The sequence below is a fragment of the Trematomus bernacchii genome, unplaced genomic scaffold (genome assembly GCF_902827165.1).
Source record: "Trematomus bernacchii unplaced genomic scaffold, fTreBer1.1, whole genome shotgun sequence".
NCBI classification, from domain to species: Eukaryota; Metazoa; Chordata; class Actinopteri; order Perciformes; family Nototheniidae; genus Trematomus; species Trematomus bernacchii.
Window position 1 is genome coordinate 5,507,635 of NW_022987409.1, and position 13,821 is coordinate 5,521,455.

The 13,821-nt window shown below is 39.3% G+C and overlaps 1 protein-coding gene across 1 annotated transcript in view; it reads left to right on the forward strand.

The window, feature by feature from the left end:
• Positions 1 to 9,689: 9,689 nt before the first annotated feature.
• The window catches only part of LOC117487738 (ecto-NOX disulfide-thiol exchanger 2-like), a gene marked incomplete at its 3' end in the record, with an annotated part of 44,035 nt that continues 39,903 nt past the window's right edge, over positions 9,690 to 13,821 (forward strand). Inside the window, 1 exon segment of the mRNA XM_034136398.1 lies at positions 9,690 to 9,815. Coding sequence (XP_033992289.1) covers positions 9,698 to 9,815 — 118 coding nt within the window.

Consider the following 13,821-nt stretch of genomic DNA (forward strand, 5'->3'; position numbering starts at 1 on the left):
AAATTAAATCTGTCTAGCATTTAAGTACAAGAGAAGCAGAAGATTAGCACGATATCTTTTTACTTCAATTATTTTTGTAAAGTTTGCCTTGTTTTGCCCACAATTGATATGTAATGGTTATGCTGCACACTTTCACACTGAACAACCGAGTCTTCCACTTTTGGGCCTAAAGCAGCTCCACTGCAGCAACTAATAAAGATCCTTGATCACAGCACAAGTGATGGTATTCAAGGGGATGTGCGTGTGTTTGTCATTTGGTCTCTCCTCCCACATTATTCCCCGTAGACCTACAAATTCAATGACGTGGCTTTCAGTCACAAGTCTACTTCTTAATCTCGAGGTTCCTGCGGCCCCAGAAATTCTTAATTTAAATCCTACCAGATCTCTGCATGGCATGTTATCCCATTTGATGCATCACTGTCCACATGCGGTCTGGTGTATTTCTGCTGTTTAGAGAACGGGTTGAAGAGGTTGTGATGTCACAGCAGAGAGTTACTCAAGCTGGGCCGCAGGTATCATGGAAAACAAGAGGAAGGATTTCTATCAGTGAAAAATATGGAAATTGAACTGTCAAATAACCTGAACAAAGTCCCAAATCTCAGCTGCTTACAGCTTCCTGAATATCTCTTTTAAAGTGTTCCTTATTTACGGTGTGATAAAACAAAAAATACTTTTTGTCTCTGGCATATTCACTATTTAAGGCAGTCGTAGGATGTACCTCCAGACTTATTTTTCCCGCTGATTTCCTGAAGGTATTAGAATAAACTGAGTGAGATGCTACTGTATAACTCATACAAATCAAAACAGAGACTGCATATAGCATAACCGGTTCCCCAGTGTTCAGGTTGCCTGAAGTTGTGTTTTGCTTTATCTAAGCTGGTGACGAAGTAAAGGGAAAATAAACCCTGCGACCCATGGCAATTTTATTCTTACAAAGCAGCGTCTGTTATCTTCCTCGTCTGCTAATAAGTGTATGTGGATTCTGTTGGGAGGTTCGTGGTAGAAACTGAATCACCATTGCCTTTTAACAATGTATATTTGTACGTCTGCACACTGTGAGATCAAATTGTTTTCTGCCTACTTATGAGGGCTTTTGCGTACCCTTGACTGGCTGTGGATGATTGAGATGAAATTCACTGCTCTACATGAGACATCCACTTTGATTGACAGAAAACGGATAAGAAGCAGCTCTGGCAGAAAACACGGTCAGTAATGTGGCGGCTTTAGAGGTTGTTTGGATCAGCATACCAATCAGTATTTTCCCGTGTTTGATTATTCGTCTGTAAACAGTCTGCCTCTGTCTGTCGATGCCGCTGCTTCGGTAATGGATGCTTTTATTAAAGCTGATTAGATTAATTGTTGGAGATGAAGACACATTTGCTGGCAGTTGGTGCTCAAAGGTAAAAGAAGAAAGGATCAATCGTGTCCATCTGAAACCTCATAATGCACTGCTGATTGTGTGAAGTGCAGAGCTGGAAGGTATTTCTATTGATGTTAAAGAACTCAGGCTTTCTCTCCCTGTTTCTATTATCTATCTACCACACACCACACACACACACACACACACACACACACACACACACACACACACCTCTAATATTTAAAAAAATGGTTTACCATAAAAGGCACACAAGCCATGCCTTAGGACAGGGGTCTCCAACCTTTTTTAGGATGAGAGCTACTTTCAAAAAATAAAACAAGTCGTGAGCTACTTTTACTCCTCTTTTTTTGTTTTTTTGCAGTGTATATATTTAGCACATTTTAACATTATTATATGCTAACCTTTAACCTTTGTGTGCCGTTTGGGTCTGTGATTTTTTTTTAAATGTTGAAGTTAAAGGCATCAATCTGGTGCACTTTGAGCACAAAATGAATGTATGGATGCAGCTCTCAACACTTAGATGAAAGGGAGCTGTATACTTTTCAATAATCCAAACATCTTTAGAATATGATCACAACCAATAACAAATCATATAAACTTGTTTATTCTTATCTTATGTTACCTAGTTAGCATTATTTCTTTTTATGTATGCATATTTTACTAATCACTCCCCTTTTAAACTGTTTTTTTTTTTTTTTACTGTCCTATAGTACACATTGGAATGATTTCTTACTTTATTTTTTACAATTATATTAAATAGATAAAGGTGTGCTCTCTCTAGCTCTCTCCTCTGTCTCGCTCGCTCACAGATGCTGTGTGCTCCTCCGTGGCGATGACGGCTTGCGTTAAAAAAATAAATAAACAACATATTTGTAAAGTGGGGGAAACAGGATTTCGAAAAGTCCCCAGTGGAAATTACGCCGTGCGTCAAGTGCAATAAATATATATGCAAGTTGCAACACACACACAGTAAAACTCTGCCTCTCATGTGTTGTATAGGCTGGCACGATTGGTTTTGTTTAAACATTTTTCTACTTGTTGATGTTTTTGAATTTGAAACAATTTTGAGCAGATATGCTCCGTCTGTCTCATGTATCACAACTGTTTAACCTGCAAATGAAATCCCTGTTTTGTATGAGTCTAGAGACTGGGGTGCTACATGCACTCCATACATAATACATTCAAACGCTGTCAGTCATCTTGAAAACATATTGTAACAAAACCACTAGTACAGGTTTACATGGAGGCTTGTTTTTCTTTTCACACTGAGATCCTGGGACAGCTTCAATGAAAATCAGTGTATCCATGCTCTGGCTGCTTCTATCGCTTGTGTTTTGTTTTTCAAGCTCATGAAGAGACAGGCTCTATATATAAATATGAATTGTAGGTCTTACACAAGACAGCTATAATGAATTGACCCCGACTGGTTTTATTGTGCTCTAAGAAAACCGATCAAAGTAGGGAGTATGGGAGCTATAAAATATTAACAGTGTTGTTCTGCGTGTTACCAGGACTGAAAGAATCTGAAGAGTGTTTGATATATAAGGTGTGTGTGTGTGTGTGTGTGTGTGTGTTGTGTGTGTGTGTGTGTGTGTGTGTGTGTGTGGTGTGTGTGTGTGTCGTGTGTGTGTGTGTGTGGGTGTGTGTGTGGGTGTGTGTGTGTGTGTGTGTGTGCTGTGTGTGGTGTGTGTGTGTGTGGTGTGTGTGTGTGTGTGATGTGTGTGTGTGTGTGTGTGTGTGGTGTGTGTGTTGTGTGTGTGTGTGTGTGTGTGTGTGTCATTTTTGAGAAACAATACTATCACAATATGTTCATTGGCAACATTTTTCATTTGCTTTTTTCGTATAGGAAACCTCCTGTCATGCGTTTTGTTTGCATTGAAAAAGGCAAAACAGTTTCACGAGACCAGATTCCTGTGCACGTATATTTTCAGTTTTTTATTACAGTTGTTTTAACATGGACACACTTCACCCTGGATCTGGTAAAATGTATGATAGATTGCTCTTGGTTGGGATGATCCAAATTTTGTGCTGAGGTAGGAACACTTGCCTGGTTGTGCTGATGTTGTCTGTAGGTGAGGAGGATGTGTAAAGACATGCACACACACACACACACACACACACACACACACACACACACACACACACACACACACACACACACACACACACACACACACACACACACACACACACACACACACACACACACACACACAGAGGTCAAAAAGCCATCCACTGAGTACGAGAAAGCGGTTTTGCAGTCTGTGCATTTTATTGTGCCTGCTCCTTGTTTTCATGATCAAGGATGTGCGTGATGCCCGTGAGGTTTGTCTTTCCATGTTAATGATCACTTTCATACATAATTGCCTCGTAAACTACTACTGTATAAAGTACCACCCCCACCATACACGTACACAATTAATGGTACCATCCAGTATATGCTCTTATACACATTTTCTTTTATAATAAGTCAATTATAAAGCATGTGACACAAAGAGTGGTGCAGGAATGAGTCCTAAAACCCGCTAATTAGTTTGCATTCTGCCACTTCTATTTACATTGTCTCAAAGTCAATGGTGTTTGACGTGCTTGTGGTTGATGGCTGGAATAAGGGATGTAGTTTACACAAGCCTAAGAGATTTTCACATTTTGTTCTACAACATAAAATACTTCAGTAATTACCCCACTGCAGAATGTTGGAAGCTTCTATGTGTCTTAAAAACAGCCGTTGCTAACAACTAATCAGATTAACATTACATTGACATTACATGCTTTTATCCAAAGCGACTTACATACTCAATACTGTGGGCAATCCCCACAGGAGCAATTTGGGGTGAAGTGTCTTGCCCAGGGACACAACGACATGCTGACTGCAGTGGGGTTTGAACATGTGACCCCCTGATCCGAACACCAACGCTCCAAAGCACTAACCTCTGCGCCACACGCCTAGATAAGACTACAGCGAACTAAAGTACACCTTTAGCTTAGCGGTGTTGATGAGTAGCTATGTGACTGTGATGCAGTCAGTTTCTAGCCCAGTGCTTTTTCTTCTGACTATCGCATTTACAGTTCAAAATGTACAAAGTAATGTTATAACGTGGTAAGTATCCTGCTTAACATAAATGTGTGTTTGCCACAGAGCTTATTTCCTGCAATATTCTGCAATCCAATAGAAACATCATGCTTTTTATTGAGGGACCCCTAGCGATGCTAACTTATGGGTTTGCCTACAGTTGTCATTATGTATCAGAATTCAGAATTCAGAATCATTTTTCTTATATTGTAAGTCTGTTTTTAGATTCCTCCTTTCTTTCTAGCTCCTTATCACAGTCCAGTTCCTCCCTTTTCTCCGCCTCTCTCTTTACGATAGTGGTGTGCTATCGAGAGCTTGCTCATTGTGAACAAAATGGTCCCAGGCTTCTCTCTAGGATGGGAGTTTTACAGCCAATAGGCCTTAAAATGGCTTCATTTCCCATCAGACCAAGCCCCCCTGAGGGAGCGTTTAGTGGAGCTAAAGGCCAATCAGGAGAGTCCAGGCGATCAGTAAAGCCTCCGTCTAAAATCAATCCTCAGACTTCACGAGCTCATGACTGTTGGGCACGGGGGAATCAACTTCCCATCAACAAATCCATTTGAACCAGAGAGAGTCTTTTACAGAAGGTTCAAATGCCTGTCAATATCAATTATTTAAAAAAAGATACATAATCCTACATGTGCAAAATATTGGGGACACGTTGTTAAATGCCATAATCCTGAAATAATTTGCCGTATTAAATGTGCCAATCTCAAGAGAATCAGACGGATAATAAGGATTTTTAAGTAATGAGCCTAATTTAAGAACAATTGAAACACAAACACTGTGATAGCTTGGAAACGTAACATTTATAAAAAGGAATACTGTATCTGAAGGTTCCTACCTGTTGCTTAAACTGTTCGTTAAATAATGAATCTTCCATTGGCTGCTGGCTACAACAATGCAATGAAAATGTCAGTGGATTGAAAGCAATTGGCTGTGAGGTTGAAATCAAATATCCTCAAAGTACTGTAGCGTAGGCTAAAGGAGAATTCATGATCGGAGGTACATTTAAATATTATATACTGGAGGAAATTCCATTACCACCCAAGGCAAACCACAAATTGACTTTTCAAACCCCTTAAATCACTGTGATATAATACGTATTTTATATTTCTCACTTAATTGAGGCATTCTTTTTATTAATAAAATAATATTTACTGTATAATGTTGACAGTAGGGTCACACAAGCTAAAAGAATATGTCAAGCACTGAACAAATGTGTCACTTCTTGATTACATTTGCAATGTAATTTGGCACAGCGATAGGTCCTCATTCATCATTAGATATGTGACAATATGCTGTGAACTGCTTTGTACTGTACATCTATATTCATGTTCAATTATGGAGACAAACTATCAAGTCACAGAAAATAAAATGTTCTCCAGGCGCTCATAGGCAGAGGAAGGAAATAGTTATTTTGAAAGACTTTGTTTAGTCTGGCATATTGGTTCCAAAGGTTGACTGGTTTTGACCCCACATTGTCTTCATTATGGTGAAAAGGGAGACTGCATGACAATGTGGCTTTTAGACTTTTGGGAGCATAAGGCTTGTTTTGCAGGTTTTCCTGTCAAGGCTTTCAAGACCTCAGAAGAAAGTAAAATGTTGCATCAGGGCCACTTCGAGACTTCTCGCTCATTGCTGTCTTACTACACAAATTCAGTATTTCACTTCTATAACTTTGGAGGACTCAGGATAGACAGAATCAAAAGTATTAAAATGGTTGCCAGTGATATCATCTTTTTATTTCACACATGTCTTTTGTCTCTTGTTCAAAAACAAAATATTTCAACATGAAATTATGATATTGATGCCATTTTCAGATATTGTAGAGAAAACAAATACATCTCATACTGTTTATGCATACATGTTTCTACATTTTCTTCATTCGCTTCAATTTGTAATTTAACTTCAATCAGCTCCTGCATTACTCCTGCTGAGTTTAGTTAGTTGACTTCATTTCAGCTATCTGAATGCCTTGCTTAGTGTCTGACTACTCAATACTGAATCCATCAGTCACGACTCAGAAGTGATTGTGTGGAGCAGCATGGCACCACATGTTCAATTGGCCTTTAGACAACCCAAACTGGACTGGAGGCGACCAGCTGAGACTCATCAGATGGGAGTAGTCCTAGGCGCCTCTCATTAATGCATTCTGACTCATTATCAGCAGCTATCACACTTTGCCTTAAACCTTGACCCTGTTATTACAATCTCCTCTTGAATCACCTTCTTTAAAGTAAGGGGCTTTCAACTGTGACTCCGTTAATGAGACACGCAGCTTCACAGAGAGAAGGTGGCTTTTCGGAGGAATTGGTTTTGCACATAACAGGGGCGGTGACGGATGATGAGAGGATGATGAAATGAAAAGCAAATCTGATAGATCAAATATAACCAGTTAAACCCTGTTAGAGATGACTTTGCTGGTGTAATATAAAATAGTTTGTGGGGTTGTAAAGTTTAGATGCCTGTCTGTTGTCTCTTTGTTATATGGAGTTCCACATGCTTTCAGCTGCCTCTTCTTTATAGAGATGTATTTCTATAGATACAAAAAGCTTGTGTTATTCCTTGAAAGAAAGCCATTCAGCCACGTTTTCTCATAAAAACACAATCATTGAATTGTGAAATTGTTTACTTTCAACAAAAACTTAAATCGATTTTTTAGTTTTCTGATTTGCATGAAAGTAGCCTACCTCAGTTGACATCAAGTTTTTTCAATATTCCAATAGCTGTAATCACGTATGACACATTGGTCCCGGAAAGTTGAAAGCTTTAACAAAAGCAAGCAGAAGGCACTGAAAGGTACTTTTCTTTGTACAAACAAAACTTGGCATTGTACATCACTCATATTGTTTTAAGTGCACACACTCACCTTTCTAAAAAAGGTGACAAATGGTATACACCTTGTGGAAAATGATTCCCCCTGTTTATCTAATGGCTAACTGATGCTTTTATTTGCTTTGTATTTCAAAGTAACATCCCCCACAAACGCCCCACACTATTTTCTGACTAACTCTGAGCTGGCAGGCAATGTCGTTTTTGTTCAAAAGACGTACGAAAGTGGAGAGTGGGCTGATCGCAGAGGAAGGATAACAGCGTCACAGGGTGAGAAATAGTAGTCGGGAATTTATTTCTGGGCACTTGCCCAACTGGGCCAAATTCTGACCTCTATTCCAGTCAATATCAGCATTTTTTCTGCCTGCAGGACAACAGGCAATCTACTGTTAAACCCTGCATTAGTTTTCATAGACTCTTATCACTCCTTGTGTAGTAAAGCTTTAAGTTTCCCCACTCCTCTCCTCCCACTGTATTATCTCTCCTCTGAGTGTACTGACACCCAGTCAGCAGGACAGCTAATAGGGTTGTAAGCAGTTAACAGGGCTGTGAAGCTCCTGTCGGGAACATTAACATGGCAACACCACAACAATGAAGTGTTATCAGCTTCGCCATGGCAGCATACAGACAACCTTTAATGAGTGGGTCTGTTGTTGTGTTCGTGGGATTTTTGGAAGAATATGAATTGACAGAATGAAAGGGAATGCTGCTATATGACAAGCATGTTGCTGCTGATGCTTTTCCCCTTTTGTCAGAAACCTATTTGCAAACTGAAAGCTAGCACAGCCTTAATCATCATCAATCAATTCAATATAAATTCTCAAGCTGTCATAGAATTTGAAATGATAATGTTTGAAATGCCATAATTACACTAATACATAACCTGACATGTGGGAAACATCTAGCTGTTTTGTTAGTAAACATCTCTCTGGCATATTTTTAGAGAAGCAGCTCGGGAAGCTTCTCCATGTTGTTCTGTCAGCGGGAGAGGGAAATTGCTTATCACAGTGAGTTGGCAAACAACCGCAAACATGAACCTGCCAGGGACAAATAAACAAGGCACTGGGAAAAACTTTTTGGGTGTAAAATCCCAGCGCTGGTTTGTATTACACCAGTTAAATGAAGTGTGAGGGAAGAGGAGAAAAGGCTCGTGGCTCAGCCAGCAGTCGGTGCCGCTCGGTAATTTACAGGTCCACCGGCAAGAGCTTAACCAGCAAGAGTTGTACGAGTACTTACAGCTGTGAAATGAACTCCAGATCGGCTGTATGAGCCGCCGGTGGATGTGTGATGTGTTCCTGTTGACTTTACTGCAGGGTTTTTATCTATGGGGATCTTAATGTGTTTGCTTTTCTATGCAAGTCTTAGGCCATGGCAGATAACTATAAGCCTGAGGCCTTGTGTGGCAGCTGGCAGCATTTGTAATGGTAGGTCGGAGAATATTCAGCCTTTTCATGGCTCAGAACTAATGTCTGGATACTGCTTTATCCCTTTGTGTATTGTGTGTCAAAGTTTCACTCGGGTCAGGTCTTGTGTTTATAAAACTTCTAAGAGTTACACAGAAAAGAGCTAACTTAAGAGCGAGAAAGTTCTCCAGTGTGAGGAATAAAGCTTTTATCAAGAAACTAACTTCTACTCAAAGTGAAGTTTAGGGTCGACATTCAAAGTGTGGGTGATGATTAATCACATGTGCAATCAGAGCAGGAGTAGCCAATCAGAGACAATGATTAACCATGCATCTGCTCTACTTATTAAAAACAAATTAAAAGTAATTTACATTTATTTTAATTTAATTTTAATTGTGAAAAATCCTTAATATCCTCAGCATTTACATATTGAATGAGGGATGACCATACTAACGTTAGAAGTCACTTTCTATGAGTTTTGTTTTTTAATTCAAATAAATTGAACAGCTTTTATCCTAAGGTTTATGTTGAATGTTAAGTGTTTAGAGATAGTACAGAGTGCCTTTGCTAGTCTTTGTGTCTGTACGTGTGTGTGACAGCATTGTCAGTCAGAGCAGCTGCCACCTTTTCAGAAGAGGTCATAGGTCACTGAGACAGGATGTGCCAAGAGGCCAGACTTTTGAATGTCTCTGAGGTAGTTGAGTAAAAAACTGGAATGTATTGTAAATGACAGCGTGTTAAAAGTCAATATGGAGTCAAACTGAATGCAGGGTCACAGCAGCCTCTCCTCTCTCCTGCGACAGAAATCAAATGAGAGTGGAGAGAACAAAGCACTTGTGTCAATAAAGTATACGATTTCCTCAGGAGAGAAAGCCAAAGATCTGACACCTTAAATGTAATGCCGAGCAATCCTTTAACCCATCTAGATTGATGCATGATCTTTTTTGCAGTACCAGGGAATTGTATATCTCACTCTTTTGTGTGTCTCTCTCTGCAGACGCCAACATGAACATGGCTCCTAACTCCATGACGATGCCCATGTCAGACCCCAGCGTCTGGGCACAAGCCATGAGCAGCCTGGGGATGCCTCCGCTAAACATGACGGGACAGCAGCTGATGCCAGGTACCACAGAAAATATGTTGCATGCTGCCACTGGTCACACAGTGACAGTGGCAGCACACTATAGTACAGTCAATATATTGATGTTGGAATCTTAGTTCTATGTTAAAACATTTTGGTTACATGATATACTGTAAATAAGGTGTAGCTTTCCCTCACTTAGAGGTGGGAGAAACAGTCGCCTAAAAGTTACAGTATCTTTTTAAGTTGTGGCCCTGATTCCACAGACACGCAGGGAAGAATTATGTGTAGGAGGACATATGAGTAACGGCGTTTCCTCCCCCTCCGCTGCCCTCAAAGTGCCGGTGAGCATCAACACTGAGAAGTTGTACTCATCGCAGCAGGCAGCTCCCGATGCGTCAGTGTTTGAATGTCTGGAGCTTCCCCTCCTCTGCTTCTACTCCCCCAGGCAGTTATAATTAAGGGTGTGCTGTTAGCTCATGTCCCTGTTTAAGTAAATGCTTGAAAATGCTAAGTGTGTCCACAGGATCACACTGTGTGTATGTTTTTATACCTGTGTGGAGGCAGTAAGGCATCCTTGCATGACTGTACAAGTGCAGCTCAGGATTTTACAGTGCATGTGCTCACTTCTTTAAGGAGTTCCCTCGTTGTTCCACTCGTCACAGAAGAGTTAGTAATCCTCCTCCTGCTCCCACTGGGTTCATTACTTTCCTCCTGAGTGGCTAAGCACATACATGCACGTTTTAGTGTAGGTGGCAGATTTATGCAGTTTTGGAAATTATGTGTTATCATAAAAATTGAAAGAAGGAGAAGAGATGGCCCGCCTCTGTTCAAAGGTAACACAATCCACCTACTTCTATGTTGGCAAGGTGCAGTGATACCACACTGCTCCCACTAAAGACACATTATTGCATGAACCACATGAATCAAATCAATAAACAGTTATATAATAATAAATTAATAATCATAATAATAATATTAAATAATAAAGCTTTTTTTTGTATGGCACTTTTCGTAAACAGGGTGCAGCTCAAAATCAGAAAACTAAAAATGATATTCAGTCAAAAGTCAAAACCCTTTTTGCACACATGCAGCATACGTTCATGATCAAATATAAAAAAATCAAGTTAAAAAAAGAGCTAAAATAGGAAAAATAATAATACAATTAAAAAAACAACAACAATTTATAATAGATTATTAATTATATCATTTATAATTCAGTCATTCACATGGTGGTTATGTGTATTCCACAGATCAATTTAATTGTTTAAATCATTTTAGGAAAACTGTTTAAATATGGATGGTCAACAGAGCAGATGAATCTTCAGTAGACATGAATCATCCCATGTTTGATTCTCACAGTAACTTGGAACTCAAACATGTTAGTCTGACTGACCCCTCTAAATCACTGCAGCTATATTGATTCTGACTTTTCTACATCCAACTCAAAGGTTTATCATTACTTTGAGAAAAAAGATGATTAATTTTCCCCTTTTAGAAGTGTAGTTATGGTCATTTGTTCTGGAAATGTCATTTTCGAGCCTGAGACCTGAAAAACAGGCTTGGGGTCTAACAGGTTAATAATAATAACCTCACAGTATCAGCAGATTTGCATTTTAACTTATATATATATGTATTTTGAACAACAAACTGAAGCACACATTTCACTTTTTGCTTACAGTAGCTGTGAGGGTCCATAAGGGTCCACGTGATGTAAATTCAGTCATCTGTCCATGTTTGCAACAGCTCACAAATAAATGTTTGCGACGGCTCACACAGACATCTTTGCACACGTCTAGCTGCTGCTATTACATTTATGAACGCACCAACTGTGTATAAAACGTCCTGTCATGTGGACACCAAATGTGCAATAAATACCATCACATCCACTGTTGGTTGTTTGGATTATGTTATTATTATATAGCCTTTGTAACCTCGAGACTGGACTATTGTAACGCTCTGTATGTGGGTATGGACCAGGCCTCAATTAAACGCCTACAACTAGTCCACGTTTGCTGCACGTTTGCTGACTGGCCACAAAAAGCGTGACCACATCACCCCTATTCTGGCCTCACTACACTGGCTTCCAGTTCGGTTCAGAATTGATTTTAAAATCCTTTTATTTGTTTTTAAAGCACTAAATGGGCTGGCTCCGGCCTATATAGCTGAACTGCTCCAGCGCTACACCCCAGCCAGAGCTTTAAGGTCTGCTGACCAGCTGCTGCTGGTAGTGCCCAAGACCAGGCTTAAAACCAGAGGGCACCGAGCCTTCGCAGCAGCTGGCCCTAGGCTCTGGAACACTCTGCCCCTCCATGTGAGGTCGGCCCAGACCCTAGGGGTTTTTAAATCTAAACTAAAAACACACTTCTTCTCTCTGGCTTTCTAGTTAGAGCGGAGCACGACTCCTGACTTTTCCGTGTGTTTTATTTTTATTTTGTTTTTAAGATATATCTGTTGTAATTTATTGTCGTTTACTGTGTTTGTAGTAATTGTGTTTTTATTACATGTACAGCACTTTGGCTCGACCAAAAATCGCTTTTAAATGTGCTATATAAATAAAACCTGATTTTATTTGATTTGATTTTAGATTGAGGACTTGTTGGAAAAATACATTATATTGTTATTAATCATCATGGCATGACATGCTGGCTTCATCTTCCTATTAAATGAATGGCTTGTTTTCATTCAGACAAAAAGCGAGTTTTCCATCATGGCTCCTTACTGCTTCATTCAGACACAAAGTTATGCAAAACAGATCAAACTCATGTGATATTTGGCACCTGGTGCACGAGATGGAGAGGGAGAGAGAGTTCAAAATGTTATGAAAGCGCTCTCACAGGCTGCATCACTAATGGATTTTAAAACTTGTTTTGAATTTCGCCATTGAAACCTTGATAAATAACCAGGCAAAGCCCAGGGGACCCTCATCCCTGCTTCTCATAACAAAACCACTGATTCATTTCTTCTCCATAATTTAACGTTATTAGAGAGCGAATTATTGTGCTCGTTTTATAATATCCGACAGTGCAAACACATTAAATGATAGGACTCTAAGTATGTATGTAAATTGTTTGCAGGATTATTTATTTATTCATCTATAAATGGGCATGAATGATTGGCAATATTATGAATCTGGTTGAATGAATCTGGTCTAATTGAACCTCTTTTGCCCAAGTCGTTCTTCAACAGCAACATTTCATAGACTGACGTACTGTAAAGAAAAATGAGATATATCTTCTTAACATCTTAAAACTGGCTCTTTTTCAGCAGTTTATTAAATGTATTTTATTTTCTCTGAGCCTAACAGATGAATATTGAGGGTGTGTTAATTGGGATGATATAGTGTTGAAATCCAACGTTGGTATTTTAATTTTATTATTGGCAAGATTCAAAATCCAATTAAAATAGATACACTGAGCTGACTTTGAGAGATGGAGTCATGTCTCTACGACTATGTCAGAATCAATCGCATGCACACACTCAAACATGCACAGAACAATGGCTCAGTAATAAAGGTGCCAACTTCCTGTTTGTTCAAAAATGCTCAATCTTTGACTTTATATAATGGTGATTAACTGCATGCAAACTTGCAAAACAAACAAAGCTCTAACCTTTCTGCTTATCTTTCCAACTGCCATGTCTACTTAAATATTACACAACATGGTAGCTTTCTGTCTGAGTTAGAGAGATCTTTGCCACCATCAAAGATGTTCTCATATTAGAGTTAATGAGGGAAAAGGTTGCGAAAGATTGCTATAAAAATAGTCAGAAAATGCAACATTGAAACTGGATTCCTCCCTGCTGCTACACATCTTTTTCACATCTCATGAGCATAATGAACTAGTATAACCATTCAGAGAGCTGTGTCATTGATATGTCCTTAAGAGAGCGCACCATTCAAATAAATTGGGCTCAGGCGACACAGACTTATAACACTTCAAATTACTTTCAGAACGCTGGATACATATTTTAGAGCCGAGAGCTTAGAGATTAATGAAGCATTGGCGCGTATTTCCACTTGTTTATTATTTTCCAATGTCATTACAAC